This window comes from Calidris pugnax, unplaced genomic scaffold, assembly GCF_001431845.1.
Source record: "Calidris pugnax isolate Ruff unplaced genomic scaffold, ASM143184v1 scaffold102, whole genome shotgun sequence".
Taxonomy (NCBI): domain Eukaryota; kingdom Metazoa; phylum Chordata; class Aves; order Charadriiformes; family Scolopacidae; genus Calidris; species Calidris pugnax.
In genome coordinates, this window is record NW_015090846.1 from 933,563 (window position 1) to 950,837 (window position 17,275).

Sequence of the window (17,275 nt, forward strand, 5' to 3'; positions counted from 1 at the left end):
TCTCCGTCTCGCCCTACCCCTACTGACACCGCCGAGGGACAGGAGGGGACACAAGGTCACTTCTCCTGTCCCTCGCCACCCATGCAGGCACGAGGCTCGGGGAGAGCTGAGCTTGCACCTTTTTTCTCCCTCTCTGGACACCCCCTTTCCTTGCCCCTACTCCCCCCCCGCTGTCACCTAGGGCCAGTCCCTGACTCAGCAGGGCCCTTGCGGGGGTGACAAGGTGTCCCGCCAGCCTCTTGCAATCAGGTTTTGTTGTAACTCCATAACTCAGACTGGTGGCCCCAGAGCAAACACAGCTCTAGATGGCCTTGGCCGTGATCAGCCCCCAGATAGGGGGGGATGAGCCAGGTGACAGCAGCCAGCGAGGGTCCCCGTGGGGTGCCCCAGATGGGGGAGGGCGCAGGGCACCCCAGCATTAACCATGTATTAAATTGAAATAGCCTTGTGTTCACTTTTTTTTTTTTTTTTAAAAGCCACGTGGTTTCTGTGCACACTTATTTATTTATGGTTTTCTTCCAAATAAAGGTGTTTAAAGGATAAATATCAGCTGTGCCTGCAGAAAGTAGCTTCCTTTGGCAGGTGGGAGGGGGATGCCCCAGCAGCAGCCCTGACTTCCCAGGGCTTTGGGCACCTCCCTGCGTGGCCTTGGACCATAGAAGGGAGATTGTCTGGATGTGGCAACACCAGAGGGCCAATGTCCAGCACCTGGAGGTCCGACTCTGTCCCAGCATCAGGTCCCTGGGTCAGCAAGAGCAGGATGTGACCTCTCTGCATATGGTGCAGGTGGAGGCTGTTCCCAAACGGCTGTTTCTCCATGATGCTGGCTGGAGAGAGAGGGGATGCTGGCTCCAAGGACCTGAGCCCACAAGTCCCCAGGTTTGGGCTATTGGTCTGAAGATGGCCATGCACCCAGGTGAGGGTGTCACGATCAGATCCTGTCACTGCAGCTTGCTCTTACTGTGCCCATGGAGGGGCACTGAGATGTCTCCAAAAGGCCCTGTCCTTGGGGTTAGGGGTTTGCTGTCCCCCAAGGCTGACTCTGCTGCTGGTCTGGGGTCCCCTGGGCACATGCGAGGGGGAGAGGTGATTTTGCCCCACACACAGCACCCTGCCCCATCCCCTCCTGTCCACTTGAGCTCCCACTTCTCCTCCTGATGGAGTTTCAAATAAATTCAATCCTCCCCCATGCTGTGCCAGGGAGGAAGGCTGGGCAGTCACAGAGCTGCTGGGCACCAGCTCCCCTTCGCCCCCACTTTTCCCACTCCTCGGAGCCCCACTCCATGGGGTGACTCCCGGGGATGGGGGGGTGGGGGTAGTTCCCTCTCAGTGCTCTGTGGAGGCTGATGAGGAGGTCAGGAGTGGGGGGACAGGGGTGACAGCCCCCAGAGCAGCCATGCTAGGGCTGGGCACCACCTCCATCCCGGCTCGGGGTGCAAGCCCTCCCCGTTTTCTGCCCCTGCGGGCGGGCAGAGGACAGGGCCCTGCCTGGGGACGGTGCCCACGGAGGGGACAGTCCTACAGCAGCCCCGCCTGCCCCAGGCCCGGCTATAAAGGAGGAGGAAGAGGAGGAGGATGCTCCAGGCACCGGACCGGATCGCAGAGGGCAGCCAGGCCCCCGGGGGCGGGTGAGTGCGGACATGGCATAGCTGGGGGGCCATGGGGGACTTTGTCCCTTGTCCCTGGTAGGGACCCCTCTCCACCCCCTCAGGGGTCTCACCCACCTCTAGGTGCTGGAGAAGGGCTCATTGATCCCTGCAGGAGCCGGGCGGGGGGGGTCCTAGCCCTTTCCCTGCACTGGGAGGTGCAGGCTGTGATCCCGCCCCTTCTAGCTCAATTTTGGAAGGGGCAGGGGGCTGTAAGTGAGTCCCATCTCCCTGATGGAGACCCTGGGCTTGGACATCTCCAGGGAGGGTCGCCGGGACCTCAGCTGCACTACTCCATCCCCTCCCTGCTTTGCTCTGAGGATGTTGAGGGACAAGATGGGACCCCCACGAGGTGGAGAAACGATGCTGAGGTGAACCCCAGCACCAGCGAGAGCATCCCCCCACGTCTCTGCTGCAGGAACCCCTGGGGACCCCCTGCCCACGCTGCCTGTCCCATCCCAACCCGCAGGCAGCACTCACCCGAGCAGAGGCTGCTCTTCCAGCCCGGTTGTAAGTGAGTCCCATCTCCCTGATGGGGACCCTGGGCTTGGACACCTCTGGGGAGGGGAGCCGGGATCTCAGCTGGCACCACCCCATCCCCTCCCCGCTCTGCTCTGAGGATGTTGAGGGACAAGATGGGACCCCCACGAGGTGGAGAAATGATGTTGAGGTGAACCCCAGCACCAGTGAGTGCATCCCCCCACGTCTCTGCTGCAGGAACCCCTGGGGACCCCCTGCCCACGCTGCCTGTCCCATCCCAACCCGCAGGCAGCACTCACCCGAGCAGAGGCTGCTCTTCCAGCCCGGCTGGTGAAGGCACTTCCTCTCCTTACCAAAGTTTCAAGCTTTTTATTCCCCTCCACTTTTTTTTTTTTTTTCCCTACCTTGTTTTTAAAAACAAAAGCGCCATGTTCCTGCGGAGCGGAGCAGCCAGAGTCACTCTGCTAAAAAACCCTGCCCCGACTCACACGGAAATTGCCACAGAATAATAATCAGGGTTGAGAAAGTCCCGCCGTGTTCCCCTTCGCTGAGCTTTGTTTGCTCTGATTTATTACCACCTCACACCAAAACTTCAGGGCTCTCCCTTCCTGGGCAGGCGGGCTTGGCACAGACCCTGTTTCTGGAGCTGGGAACGCTGGTGGCCCCGCACCGTTCCCTGGATGCAGGATGCGTCCCCAGGGCAAGGTGCCCCATGTCCCTTGGGCATCACCTGGGCAGCGTGACATGTCTGAGCAGGCGAAAATTTGAGACGTTTCCTCTAACCCCCTGCCAGGCCAATTGTGAAACGAGCGTGCCCGGTCTCAGAGGTGCTCGGACAGGTTGGCAGCCGTGATGGCGATGCTGGCAGACACAGCAGGGATGGCTTTGGGGGTTAAAGGAGGGGATTTGCCCGGCGAGGAGCCAACGTCATGGTTTGGCTTGGCCCTTTCGGGAACTGCAAGTGCCTTCCTGTAAATGCCCTGGTGAGGAAGAGGATGGCTGAGCCTCCCCCAGCAGGGCAGGGCACACCCCGGTGCCTGAGGGATCGGGAAATGCCGGTTGCACAAGCTGCTCGACGGGCACGGGCAGGCTCGGGGAGCCAAATTGTGGTTATGGGGCTGCCAGAGCCTTTTTTGCTCTTCAGCAAGAAACGGGTAGCAGCAGGACAGACCTGGCACCTGGGTGGGCTCCAAGCTATGGAGGAGCTGCATCCCGCTGGGAAAGGTGCTGGGTGGGCCAGCCTGGAGGAGCTGGGCACGGCACCCTCCCAGAGCAGGAGCAGGATTGTGCTGACTTGGCAGCAGCGTGAAAATTGCTCAGGACAGGATTTGGCCGGCTCTGCTGTCCAACTTCCCCGGCCAAGGGTCAGCTGGCATTGCCTCTTTGTGGGGCCCTGGGATTCACAGTCCAGCCCAGGGACCGCAGGGAGAGCCCCGAGCCCTTTCCAGCAGTGGGACCCCCCCTGTCCCTCCCCCTGAGCTCCGGGCTGCCGCCTCCATCACCATCTCCTGTCACTGGCTGGACTCCTCAACCTCCTCGGCTGAAGGGTGAGGGGCACCAAATCTCCACGTAGGTGTTTCATGCTGGCAAGAAACACGGGGCAGTGTAATTAGGACAAGCAACCATTAAACATTAATGAGTCACGGGTCTGGGCTATGTGGGATGCTGCCGAGCACCCCAGCCCTGCAGCTATGGCACACCCACAGTGCTGGGGGGTGCTTGGGGCCAAGCTGGTGGGTGGCCATGCCCGTCTGCCACCGCGGCTCCTCCACACCAGCCCTGGCACGGGGCCGTGACGTGCCGGGTCGTGCCCGAGCAAGGCTTTGAGCTGCATCTCCACGGCAGTTGGGTGCCTGTGTCTGAGTCCCGGCCCCCCCGGCATTGCAGGGCACTCGTGGAGCGTGGGCAGGCTGTGCTGGGGTTGCCAGAGCGAGAACCGCGTGGAGTGAAGGTAAGAGCAAAGCGACCCCCATGGCTCCTCCATCACCCGGCTGCTGCTGGGTGCCTCGGCTGGCAACGTGCCCTCCCTGGCTGGGAGCTACAGCCTGGATGTGGCCACAATGCCACGGCTTCTCCTCCTGTCCCAGCTCTCCCCCCCGACTCCTTGCAGCCCAGGAGGGCTCTTGCTCCAGCTGATCCCTCCTGATGCCATGATGAGTCCCCTCCTGCACGCCTGCCCCCAGCCTGGTGCTCCTGGCAGAGGAGGGGGCTCTGCCGGACCCGGGAGCAGTGTCCTGCCCCTGGCCCTGGTCCCACAGGATTACCTGGCACCCGATGGCACCAGCTCTCACTGAGCAATCCTGGGAGCCTGTGTTTTAACCAGAGAGCTTGTCCCAGCACCGGCAGCTCCACCTCGTGCTCCTCTACCTACCGAAGCCGCTGCCAGCCCCACGTTTCTAGTTTGCTGTGGGCTTTGCTTCTTGCCGCCTGGTTGTTCGTCCCCTGGATAATGTTTGTTTTGCCCAGAATATTCCATCTTGGGAGAGCCCTCACCCCTGTCTGCCCCCAGCATCCTGTGGGACCACAACAACCCCGTGGCCAGTTCAGGGACACCAGGGAGGGTGTCATGGCTGGTGGCTGCTGTGTCCCTGTGCTGAGCAGGAGCAGGCTGATGTTTGGGGCAGGGGTTGGGACTGTCATGAACCCCTTTTCCTTTGTTTTGCCAGAGCCATGGCTCAGCCCAAGGGCACGGTGGTCCTTGCCTACAGCGGGGGGCTCGACACCTCCTGCATCTTGGTGTGGCTGAAGGAGCAGGGCTACGATGTCATCGCCTATCTGGTGAGCCCCAGTGCACCCCATCCCTGGGGGCTGCGGGTGGAGAGGGTGGTGGGCCATGGGTCTAGGGACATGGGGTGGGTGACAGAGGGTGGGTGACAGGGTGACAGTGTGCCCGGCCGTGGTGATGACCCTGTTCTCACTGGTTAACCATCGCCCAGCCTGGGTGCTGCTCTGCTGAGCTGCCAGCCCTGTGTGGCACAGCCTGTCCCTGCCAGCAAATGATCCTCCACTAATGAGGGCAGCACATTGGGGCATATCTTGGGGCTTGGCAGGGACAGGTACGGCCCCAAGGTACACCATCTTGCGGGAGGACAACCCCTCTCCTGTCTATCCTGGGTGGCCTCAAGCCCGGCCAGCACAGGTTCTGCCATGCTTTGCGTGGTGCCCCATTCCAGAATGGTCTTGCACTGGGTTTTGTGGACACCTTTCAAATCGGTCTTGTTTTTTCCCCCTTTCCAGGCCAACATCGGGCAGAAGGAAGATTTTGAGGCAGCTCGAAAGAAAGCAGTGGCACTGGGGGCTAAAAAGGTAACTGCATCCCTCCCTCATGGTGCCCAGGAGGCTCTGAGGTCCCCCTGCTCCCCGTCATGGGGCTTGCACACCCTGTGGCCACTATAGGTGTGATACAGTGCCAGTGAGGAATCCATTTTCCAGAGATTTTGTACCAAAGCCTTTTAGCAGCATCCAGCAAAGGGGAGGCAAAGGGACCGTTCACTGCAACATCCTGAAAAGCCCCAGAGGAGGGGGATCCCCTCCAGCCACCCTCCTACCCTGGGGCTCCCTCCATCCTGGCAGGTTTACATCGAGGACATCAGCAGGGAGTTCGTGGAGGAGTTCATCTGGCCGGCGGTGCAGGCCAACGCTCTCTACGAGGACCGGTACCTGCTGGGCACGGCGCTGGCACGGCCCTGCATCGCCCGCAAGCTGGTGGAGATCGCCCAGAAGGAGGGAGCCCAGTACGTTGCCCACGGGGCCACGGGCAAGGTGAGGGAGGACGGGGGCACCGGGGCGGTCTTGTCACAGGATGCTTGGGGAGGGAACCCGTTCAGTCCATTGGCCAAGCTGTGGGTGCTGGAGGGGGTGTTATGTGGGTGCTCTTGAGGGGCTGCGCAAAGCCCAACCGTGTTTCAACACTTCCTTCTCAGTTCTGGGATTTCGGTGCCCAATTTCGGTTCCCTCCCGCTGTCGGGAAGGCTCGGGTCACAGCCAAACCCCCCCATCTCAGCAGGAACTTTCTACAAGCTGCTGCAGACAGGGGCTGCCCCGGGTCAGGACCCGGCTGGGGCTCAGCCAGCGACCACCCCCCAGGGCGTTTTGGGGTGAGGGTGCCACTGTCCCGGTCCCTGTCCCCATCCCCGGCTGTCGCCGCCGGCCGTAGGGAGGACACTTTGCCGCTAGAGGCAGCCAGAGACCGTGGAAAGGATGCTCGGGGCCAGACCCTGCCTGGAGAGGGGGAATTCTTCACTGGGAACGTGGGACCTGTCTCTGGTGACCGTGGGTCACCCCCTGGCACTGCCAGCCCCTGCCTGCATGCTGCCCAGCCCCGTGCAGGGACATCCAGGGCAAGGTGACACTGTCACCAGAAGCCTCTGTGGTGTCCCTGGGTGCTGTGCACGCACCCAGGACCTGCCGGGTGCCTTCTCCTTCCCATCCCACAGGGACCCAAAGTGTAGCTCATGCCTGTCTCAGCCCAGGGGCAAAGCGAGGTGCCCACCTGGAGGGGTCTCAGTGCAAGGGGCTGGGTTTGGGGGTCCCTAACTATGGCAGAGGGAGGGAGGGATGTTGCCAGGGGGTAGCCAAGGAGCATGCTGGCACCGGGGAAAAGGGGCAGAGGGGTGGCTGGGGGGCTTCGTGGATGAAATAACTTGCTCCTGCTGCGATGGGTTGCCTTTCCCTGTCCTTCTCACCCATCCCCAGCAGACACCTCTTGAAAACCCCCACCCAAGGGTGCCCTGGCGTAATGCACCCTCAATACCATGATGTCCCCTCTCCTCCTGGGTACCACCAGCACCCCGCTGGCAGGGGGACCCTCGGTTCTCCCCCAAGCCATTAAAGCCCGGGGGGGGGGGTGGCAGGGACCGACTGTGGGTAACTCGACCCGGCTGCGCCCCGTCCCCGGCTGCAGCGTCTTAAATGCGGGCCATCTGCGGTGTCCCCGCTGCCCGAGCAGATGGACTTGTTTTGGGCCTGTAAGGGAAATGAGTGCTTTGGTGGATGTTCTCGCCTGCGTGTAATAGTCCTGGGGGATTTCCCAGCCCCGCTGTAAATGTATCCTCCAGGCCGGGGCCAAGAGGAGGGGAAAGACCGGGGGGGGGTCGTCATCCTTACGCCCCTTGGTGTTGGTGGAAAATAGGCTTTGGTGAGTGCTATTCCCTGGGAAGTGCTAATAACTCCCAGGCTTGCTCCTCGCCCCTTCCTGACTACCTGGCCTCATTAGCAGGATCTCATCAGCACGGGCCAATTAAGATAAAGGGAGGTTCAGCTATTTAATTATAAGCTGCTGTATCCTCCTGGATGCTGTGGTCTTCCTCCCCCCCTCCCTCTCCACGTACCCTCTGATGCCTGTAAGGGAAAAGATATCCAAATCTGTTTTTCTGCTGGTTCTGTTTTTAAGGGTGTCAGCCCAGGGAAGAACGTGGCTCTTGGGTAGCTCCAAGGTGAGCCGGGCTCCCTCAGAGCTGGATGAATGAGCTGCATCAGGGTTTTGATCACTTGATGTCTAACTCTATCAGGAACATTGGGAAAGGTGGTTTTGGGTTCAAAACGGCTGTGGAGAGGGACCAGGAGTGACCCCATGGAACAGACCTGGCTCAGGTCCTGGCCCCTCCCACTGCACTGGGGGAAAAGGAGGAGACAAATGGAGTTACAGCATGTTTTTGCAGTGAAAATAGTCAGCAATCCGATCCCAGTGTCATTACTGGGAAAATAGGTGTGATTCTCTCTCTTGCACAGGGAGCCCGGCTCTACAAAGTCCCTGGTAGCATCTGCTGGATGTCCCTTCCTGGCTGGTGGCTCTTGCAGAGATTTGCAAATGCAAGGGATGCAGGGATTTGCTCAGCCAAGGGTCTCCCGAGCCACAGGCTGGGAGCCTTTCCCCACGGAGCAGCTTGTCCCACGTGTTGGCCAGAGCTGAGACCCCGAGACGTGTCCCCTGCAGCTCTCTGCTGGGGGACTTTGGTCCTGTCCCTGCACAGGGACAGCAGCTGCATAAGGGAAACCACACATCCTCCCCGCTCCAGGCTCAGGGTGAGCCCTCAGCATCTCCTCTTTGTGTTTCAGGGCAATGACCAGGTTCGGTTCGAGCTCACCTGCTACGCCCTGTGTCCTAATATCAAGGTAAGGCACCCAAAATTGTCCCCTGGGGTCCCACCACCGGGCTCCTGCCTCCTTCTCCAGCTGGTGGGGAATTTCGTTTTAACACCGAAGTGAGCGGCTGTGCCTGGCTTTAACAAGCTGCCAGCTGCACAAAACGACGTTTTGGCATTTGAGGGGGCTGTAATGATCCTTAATTGACCTATTTTTACCCCAAACACCACGAGGCCACGGAGGAAACTACCAAGGCAGCTGCTGGATAATCAATGCTGCATCCAGCGGCTCGTTAGGGTCAGGGGTTTGAGTTACTCCACCCTGGCTCAGCGAGATTGAATTTCAGCGGAGGGACCAACACCCCAGGGGTCTCGGCTCCCCAGGGTGACAGGGGCTCTCTCCTGTGGGGAACCCAGGGGGTGCTAAGGGGGGCCCAGGGGCTGCAAGGGGGCTGGGGGCTTCTCATCTCATGCTCCTGGTCTCCTGCCAGGTGGTCGCACCGTGGAGGCTGCCCGAGTTTTACCAGCGCTTCCCCGGGCGCCGCGAGCTGATGGACTACGCCAAGGTAGGGATGCTCGGGGTGGTCGTGGGATGCTGGGAACGGTCGTGGGATGCTGGGAACCATCACAGGGTGCCCACCGTGGCTTGGTGGGCGACAGCAGCAAGCCCTGTACAACCTCCCTGCAGCACCACACTAGAGCCTTCTGGTCAGGTTTTTTTTTCCCCCCGCTCTATTTTTTTTTTTTTCTCCTTCCTTTCTAAAAGCCCCATAATTACCTGGCTATTAATGGTAACCCGCTTTCCAAGGAAACGGGTCCCAGCTCCCTGACTTGCGTAACAGACAAAGCAAATACGTTTGCCTTTGTTGTCCCTTCCTTTTTGAAGTACAAGTTGCAATAAAACATATTAGAAGTTTTGCATCAGGTTTTTATGTGCCCACCAGGGTACCTTTCTTTTTTAGCGACTTCATGGAAATGCTTGACAACTCGGCTCAATCAATCAAAAGGGAAAAAAGGCAGCTCTGTGCATAAACCAGAAAATTGCTTCAGTTTTTAAATAGCTGCCGTCGAGGCTGCTCCGGGTAATCTCTGGGAAGGCGAGGTGTGGAGCCGGAGGGATGCGGCGCGGGGCGAAGGAGCCCTCCGAGCCCATTAGGGCCACTGAGAGCAGCGTGTTGAGGATTGTGTTTGCCATCTGCCGCTGTATTATGAAGGGGCGAGTTTACGAGAGCTTTCCATATGTTGCCAAACAAATTGTCAAATAGGGGGAGTTATTAAGAGCGCCGCGGTTTTATTATATGGAAAATGGAACATGTGTTTTGGGTTTGGGGGGTTTTGTTTGTGGGTTTTGGTGTGGGGTTTTTTTTTTGTTTGTTTGTTTGGAAGGGGGGGAAAGGGAAATGAAATGGGTTGGGGCCCTGTTCGAAGAGAAAAGGTTGGGGTTGAGGGTTTGTAGTGCCTTTTGGTGTCTGGTTATGTTTGCCATTTAAAAAAAAAGAAAAAGGAGGGGTAGTCCCTTCTTTTTCACACTCAGGAGAGGGAGATGTGTGGCCAGGTCTTTTCAGCACCTGGGTGCACTCGCCTCTGTGCTTGGGGGGTTGTAACACAATGATGTTTGGGGCTCAGTTGCTGCTGGGAAAGCGGGGATTTGTGCCACCGTGGCACAGCTCCTCCCGTGGATTTGCTGCCCGGGAGCTGGAACCAGCCTTGCTCTGGCAGCCGCTCAGTTCCTGCAACCAGCTGAGGCTGAAACACCTCAATGAGGATGGTGAAGCTCTCCTGGAGGATGTGTTTGAGCATCCCAGGTGAGAGGGGTGTGACCCATGGCATGGGGACACCCAGCCCTGCATGGCCCCTTAGGGTGAAGGCTCCTCAGCTTTAATTAACCAAGGCAAAATGCCCTCTGCCAACATATACGAGGGTCCTGGGATGAGGACGAGGGGCAGGTGCTGATGGGAGTGTGGTCTGTCCCCCAGCAGGACTGAGGTCTGTCCCCAGCCCTCAGTCTACCCCTGGCATTATCTGGGGGGGAGGTTGGGGGATTGGGAGGCACCAGCAGCTCCATCCATCTGAGGGGTGGGACAGGGAGAGGCATCATCTCACTCTTTCCTGGAGATGCAATGTCCCCCTCCCAGAGTGGGGCTGAGTTAGTCCCTCTGCAGCCTTAGGAGGCATCTCAGGACCTTGCTACCATCTCAGGTGATGGCTTGAGGACCATGATTTAACAGCCACAAGCATTTCCTTCCCCTCTTCCCGGCAAACAAGGAGCCTCTGCCCAGCCGAGCCCTTGGCTGATGTCCCTGCTGTGGTGACACCAAAACGCCAGAGCTGCTCGGTGATGTGTGGGCTGTATGGACATGCCGAGACATGGTGGGAACCCAGAGCTGCCACCTTCATCCCCAGCTTGCTATGGCCACCCCACAGCCAGCTTGGCACGCCAGCAGTGTGGGCAACATCCCCTCTGGCTCTGGTTGTTAGCTCGCCACCGTCGCCTCTCCTGCTAATTCCCCCACGTATTCACCTCGTCTTCACAGGCAATTTCCCCCATTGAAGTGTCAGCAGATAATTGAGCGTGCCGGTGACCTTGTTAGGGAGCCGGGCTCGGCGCTGCGCCGGGGAGGCAGCCGGTGCGGGGCCGCAGGTCCCTGGGCATGGGGTGCTCGGGGTGCCCGGGCTCAGGGGAACGCCTGCCACCCGTGTGCCATGTGTCTGCACGAGGCTGTGGGGACACATGTGCTGTCCCCTCACAGCAGAGCATCCATCTTGTTTAGGTTGGAGAGCATCCTGTGGTTCTAGGGACTTCTAGGTGGTGTCACCTCCCCTTGGTGAGGAACTCAGCCTGGGGAATGCACCATCCTGGACCTAGAAAAAGTACCAGTGTCTGTGCCAATGTCTTCATTTCTTGGGTTCATGGAGGGCTCTGAGGCTTCATCTCTGCTCATGGTGGAGTTGGGGCAGCCATTCTCCTCCCATTCGCACCATGTCCTTGATGTCCCCATTGAGGTGGCCCTCATGGTACGAGCTGATGTTGCCCAGGGTCAGGGACACAGATGTCTGCCTTGCTGTGGTTGCTCCGTGCTGCCTTGCTGTGGGCTGTGCCTTTGTGTGGTTGGGGCTGATCCCAGCAGGAGCTGGTGTCGGTGGGGACTGGCTCAACCCCGCTCCCCTTCTCTCTGCAGAAACACGGGATCCCGGTGCCTGTGACACCCCAAACGCCCTGGAGCATGGATGAAAACCTCATGCACATCAGGTGAGAGGCTGGGTGGGTGGGGAGCTCCCGTGGGGTGCTGGGACCCTGATCCCCGAGTCCTGCATGGCCAGGACAGCCCTTTGTACCTCCAGAGTTCCAGGTTGCCCCACCATTTGCTGGCCCCAAAACTTCCAGTGTCCCTTTCTTCCCAGTTGTCCATGTCCCATGTGGTGGCATCCATCTTCTGGGCTCTTCCAAGCCCAGTTCTCCTTGCAGGGTTGCTGCTAAAAGCCCCTGTAGATCCATAACACATATTTCCCCCTATCTTCATGGGGTGGTGGAAGCGTGGCGGGGGGTTCATCCTGGTGGGTTTTGGGCTTGCAGGTTGCAGGTTCTGCAATGACTTCTCTCTCTTCCCTTCCTGCCGCAGCTATGAAGCCGGGATCCTGGAGAACCCCAAGGTAATCGATCACGGCAGCCACCGGGCTGAGGGCGGCTTGTGGATTTGCAGCCTAATTGGCAATTTCACGGCGGGGCGTGCGGGGTGGGGAGGGAGGCCCTGCCGCCCGCCTCTCCCGGCACGTTAATTGCCGCCAGCGCGAATAGGGGAAGGGACCGTTTCAGGGTGACACCGGAGGGGACAATGTCACGGGGCGGCAATAAAGGAGCAATTAGACAGATGAGGCGCTGGTGGGAGAGCGGGGTTGGCAACACAGTTCCAGGCTGGGCCCAGCAGCTTGGGTCCCCTGCCCTTGCCTGCAGCTCGCCCACCCCTCCTCTCCCATCCTCTGGGAAAAATGGGGTAAAACCTCCCCTTGGGTGGGGTGGTGCTTGGAGACCCCAAGAGCACCCATGGGACCACGAACCTGCTGTTGGTGGGTGCTGTGGCCGGGCACTGCTGGTGAGCGTGGCACATCCCTCCGGGGTGGTGGGTCCATCCCTGGCTACCTCCCAGTAGTGCCCGTGGTCCCGCTGGCCCCTGCCTGCTCTGTTCATGCTCCAGCGGGTCGCGACGCTCGGCGGCTACTTAAACTATCCATCAGTGCTAATTAGACAATCCGGGGAGAGGAGGGGGAGGCAGGCGAGAGGGAGAGGAGCCGGCTGGAGCTCGGCGCCCGCGGCCGGCTGGCTGCCTCGGGCTGGCGCGTGCCTGCGGCGGGGCCTGAGGAAGAGGAAGGTGGAGAAGGGATCCCGCTCCCCTTCGGTGCCCTCCGCAGGGGTGGCTGTGGGTCCGGCTTTGCAAAGCCAGGCCCTTGGAGGGTCTTCTCCAAGTGGTGGGCACAGGGGGTGGGTTTTCACGCCTCCAGCTGGAGGTAGCAAGGGGAGACCAGCGTCCTTCTCCCTGCACCCTCTCCCTCCGCACCCTCCTCTTCCTCGGGAATGATCCCCCATCCAAGGCTCTGCCAAACCCCCTTCCTTCCCAAAGCTAGCTTGGAAAATGGGGCCAATTTAGCAGGACATAGGAGCAGTGCCCTGACCCCATCCCCGAGCATCCTCTGCTCGGGCACCTCTCCCCCCACCAGTGTTGGGGGGTGGCTTCCCGGAGCGCGGTGTCACTGCTGTCCCCTTCCCCAGCCCGGGAAGCGGCACCGGGGCGGCCGCGGCAGGATGCGGGGTGCCAGGCACGGGGGGGGGGTCCCCTCCCCAAACCCCCGGGACCTGCCAAACGCAGGGATTTGAAAGCAGATGGTTGAGCTATTTTCTGCCTCTGTGAGGCCCGATTGAAGGGCAATGAGGCAGCTCTGCTCGGGCACCTCTCCCCCCACCAGTGTTGGGGGGTGGCTTCCCGGAGCGCGGTGTCACTGCTGTCCCCTTCCCCAGCCCGGGAAGCAGCACCGGGCACCGGGGCGGCCGCGGCAGGATGCGGGGTGCCAGGCACGGGGGGGGGTCCCCTCCCCAAACCCCCGGGACCTGCCAAACGCAGGGATTTGAAAGCAGATGGTTGAGCTATTTTCTGCCTCTGTGAGGCCCGATTGAAGGGCAATGAGGCAGCTAATGCGGAGAAAGATAGAAATTTACTTGCTTTAACTTCATATGGCACTCTGAAAGAGTTCATTCAGTCCCGGGCACAACAATATCAGCCGGATGAATAAACCATTTGCGGCATCGATAGCTCTGCATCATGGTTTACTTCATGGACCATTTGCTTCCAATTTCTTCTCTTCTTGCCCCGTTTTTCTTGCTTCTTTCTTCCCCCCTCCCGCTCTCCCTTTCCACACACTCTTCCTTTTTTTTTTTTTTCCCCCTTTTTTTTTTTTTTTTCCTCCCTCTCTCCCCTTTAAAGATGACATTGCAGGACTAGCCCCCCTGCGGGGAGGGATAAATAGGAGGCATTGATACACTGCAACAAACTATTTGTCATTTGAACTGTGCTTTTAGGAGAGAGAATAAAAAGAGGACAGACTCGCACCGTAATGATGGAATGCAAGCCAAATGTCACTTTTATTTCTATTTAGTTATTTTATTTAATAGGGGTTTTCATAGTTGGCTTGGAAAATTGGAAACTACCTGACTTTGACTTCCAATGTTTAGTAAAGAGTTTTTAATACTTTCCGGTATTTTTTCCCCTCCCGCCCCCACATCTTTCCTTTTGAACTCAAAGTTTTTCATCATCTCTCGCAGGTTTGTCTAGTTAATAAGTGTGATCAGGGCTAGGAAAGGCCAGACGATGTAAAATTGAAATCCGCAGCCCGTGTAATCTGTGCGTGTGCGTGCGCGGGGGGCACGGGGGGGGCACGCCTGCCAGCGCCTCTTGTTTAAAACAAGGGAAAGGGCCAAAAAAGAGATAAAATAGGAACCTGAGGATGGTTTTGCTGGAGCGTGTGCTGGGCTAGCTGTGTCTGTATTCCTGGGATTTGGCTGTGGTTGCCGCCGGGACGCGCACCCCGGGGTTTGGGGTGAGGCAAAGGGGGGTCCCCCCTGTGCAGCGGGGGTGGCAGGGATGCTCGTAGCCAGGCAGGCTGCCCTCGGGTGCTGGCAGTGATTGGGCTTTGCTATTTATTGAACAAACAAAAAAAAGGAAATTTTCACTAAAAGGCTTATTATTGCCTATCTAAAAATTTTAGATGAAAACTTCTTCTTCAGAGAAATTAATTTTCCCTTTAAAAAGCTTAAAAATTTTTTTTAAGCAATCACTTTTTTTTTTTTTATCCCTAACTTGATTTCTGCCTTGTCCTTTTTTTATCTTCCTGGAAAAGCTTAAAAATTTTTTTTAAGCAATCACTTTTTTTTTTTTTTCCCCCCTAACTTGCTTTCTGCCTTGTCCTTTTTTTATCTTCCTGGAAAGGAGGAGAGAGGAAAAGTGGCCAGGAGAAGGGCTGTGCTTTAAAAAGGAGAGGAGAAGTGGGGGGAGCGGGGGCCGGTATGCGCTGCCAGCAGATGCCCACAGCTCCAGCTCTCACCAGCTGGGTTTTGTGGGGAAATACCAGTTTACCACCGCTTAAAACATGCAGGAGGGGCTCAGTTTGGAGAAATTCCACCTGAGCTCCTTGCACAGGGGTTTTACGTGGCTGGGACTCCTTGGCTGGAGGCTCCTTTGCGATGGTCCCTCTGATGTTGGCCAAGGACAGCGTTGGTCCAGCCCCACACCGCATCTCGCTCGGCGCTGCCTGCCTTTCCAGCCTCAGTTTCCCTCCCCTCCACCTCCTGGAGCTGTGGCTGGGTTGGGGGGGGGTCCCTTTAGAGACAGGAGTTTGCAAACACTGCTCTGAAAGCATTTCGGGGTCAGTGTGTGCAGTCACATCGTGCGTGAGTGCCAAGGGGGCACGAGAAATTGCAAAGCATTTGCTCTCCGGGACGGAAAGCTTTTTTTTCCTTTTTTTTTAAATTTTTTTTATTATATTTCCACCCTCCCTCTTCTGGCACACACTTCAATTGCAGCAATTCATCGTCAGCACCCGAGCCTCCGGTGGCCGGGCTCTGATGGAGATAAGATGCCTCTTCCCTATAAATCTAGAAGAAAAAAAAAAAATATATATATATATATACATAAAGGTTGATGTGCTCTGAAATGGGTTTTTGCTTTGTTCCTCTATTTTCCCCTGTGTGTATTAACCCCGGGGACACCATGAAAGAGCCGGTGTGCCTGGAGCACCTGCTGGGGTCAGGCCTCCTCATTAGTTTTTTCGGTCGGCACCGAATGAGCCCGGTTGTGGCGCGGGGACACGGGGACCCCGCTCGCTGCCACCGTCCCGCTTTTCCCTGCCTGACTTGCTTCTCCCGCAGCCATCCCGCCTCCAGCTGTGGGGGCGGCGGAGGAAAAGATGAGCTCAAGTTGAGGGGAAAAATTGGCTGATTTCTCCAACCCCTTTGTTTCCCCGGGGCCCCGGTAAGCGCCGGTGCCGTGCCGTGCCATGCCGTGCCGGCCCCACACTTTAGGATGTGGGATGCACAATGGGGATGAGGGATGGGGGATGCACACAGGGGTTGGGGCTGCTGGTGGGGTTGCCAATGCCACTGACTTTCCCTCTTCTCTCCCCCTCCCCGCAGAATCAGGCCCCCCCTGGGCTCTACACGAAGACCTGCGATCCGGCCACCTCTCCCAACACCCCGGACGTGCTGGAGATCGAGTTCAAGAGGGGTAAGTGACTCCTCGCAGCCTGGCCCCTCGTATCTCTGCCCCTGGAATCCAAACCCCACTCCCCAGCCAGGACTGGGGGTCATGGGCAGCCTCGAGCATCCCTGGGGTGGGGGCAGGTGAGGTGACCCCCAACTTGTGGCGTCAGGGCTCAGGATGGTGCTTGCAGCATGTTGGGGCTCTTCGAGGTGTGCAGAGGGTGTGGATACATCTTGGGGGGCTCGCTGGGACCCCCCCTGAGAGCAGTGAGGGGTCCAAGCCCACGGCCATTGAGGTGCAGCAGGCAGGGGGTCCTTCTCCTGCAGGGTGGCATGCAGGTGGCCCTGGGGACTTGACACTGGCCAGGGCCACCTGCACAGCTGGGGAGACGTTCCAGTGGGATTTGGCCATCGGTGAGGCACAAAGGAGATAGGGACACCCCATTCCATCCCAGGGGACATACCCCAGCCCCGGTGCCATCACCTGGAGAAGGGGACACGGGGCAGCATCTCCCAGCTCCACCAGCTGTGGGCATCCCCGTGCCACCATCCATCCTGGTAGCAGAAGCAGCAGCAAGCCCAGCCCAGGCTGGGGGGGAGACCCCTCTAGAGGGGGGGTACCCTCCCTCCCCGCCGCCAGCATCCCTCCTCCATTATAATGATCCCCCTGCAAGGAGCAGCCCCCCACCCCCCTCCCAGCAGCCCATTCAGCCCCTAGTTAATTTATTTGAAGTTTTAATCTAATTATTAACTATTTTAAAGGCTAAGCAGCTTTGGCCAACAACGGCCCCGACGACGTCGGCTCTGCGCCGAGCGGACCCCGGCCAATACCCCGATGGAGGATGCGAATAGAAAGAGCCGGGGCGAGGGGAGGGCACGGAGAAAAGAGGGGGGGGGGATGCCCACGCCGAGAAGCAGCTTAAGGTTCATTATTGCCGCGAGTTACATTTAATAGCAATTTACAACTGAGTTTATAAACCCCTGGAAAATAGGGGGTTTAGGGGGTTGGGGGGAGCTGACAGCCCCCATCACTAGACAGGGCTCTTGCGGGCGCCTCCGTAATAAAGACTAGAAAGGGAGGCATTGAGGCTGATTGGCAACTGATAGTGCGTTAAATGGTAATGAGGAGGGCAGATGGAGGGGGGATTAGCCTCCAACTCCGCACCGCTTTTCTTTGTGGGCCCCGCAGCCCCCTTGTCAGCTTCCTAATACATTTATTGCTCATTTCACACCGCTAAAGAAAAAAATGCCTCTTTCTATTCAGCATCCTCCCGCCCGCCCCCTTGCTCCTGCCCAGCGCCCTTATAAAAAAAAAAAAAAAA

The 17,275-nt window shown here is 58.4% G+C and overlaps 1 protein-coding gene across 2 annotated transcripts in view; it reads left to right on the plus strand.

The window, feature by feature from the left end:
- Nucleotides 1–3,566: 3,566 nt before the first annotated feature.
- Nucleotides 3,567–17,275, plus strand: part of ASS1 (argininosuccinate synthase 1) — a 26,499-nt gene continuing 12,790 nt past the window's right edge. Inside the window, exons 1-10 of one of the 2 annotated variants that reach the window (XM_014942776.1) lie at nt 3,567–3,673; nt 4,014–4,077; nt 4,793–4,904; nt 5,364–5,432; nt 5,700–5,888; nt 8,184–8,240; nt 8,701–8,775; nt 11,389–11,459; nt 11,830–11,860; nt 15,888–15,978. In XM_014942776.1, coding sequence (XP_014798262.1) covers nt 4,797–4,904; nt 5,364–5,432; nt 5,700–5,888; nt 8,184–8,240; nt 8,701–8,775; nt 11,389–11,459; nt 11,830–11,860; nt 15,888–15,978 — 691 coding nt within the window. In that variant the 5' untranslated portion in view covers nt 3,567–3,673; nt 4,014–4,077; nt 4,793–4,796. Of the gene's footprint in view, nt 3,696–4,013; nt 4,078–4,792; nt 4,905–5,363; nt 5,433–5,699; nt 5,889–8,183; nt 8,241–8,700; nt 8,776–11,388; nt 11,460–11,829; nt 11,861–15,887; nt 15,979–17,275 lie in introns of both variants that reach the window. The other variant, XM_014942775.1, reaches the window with a different exon arrangement.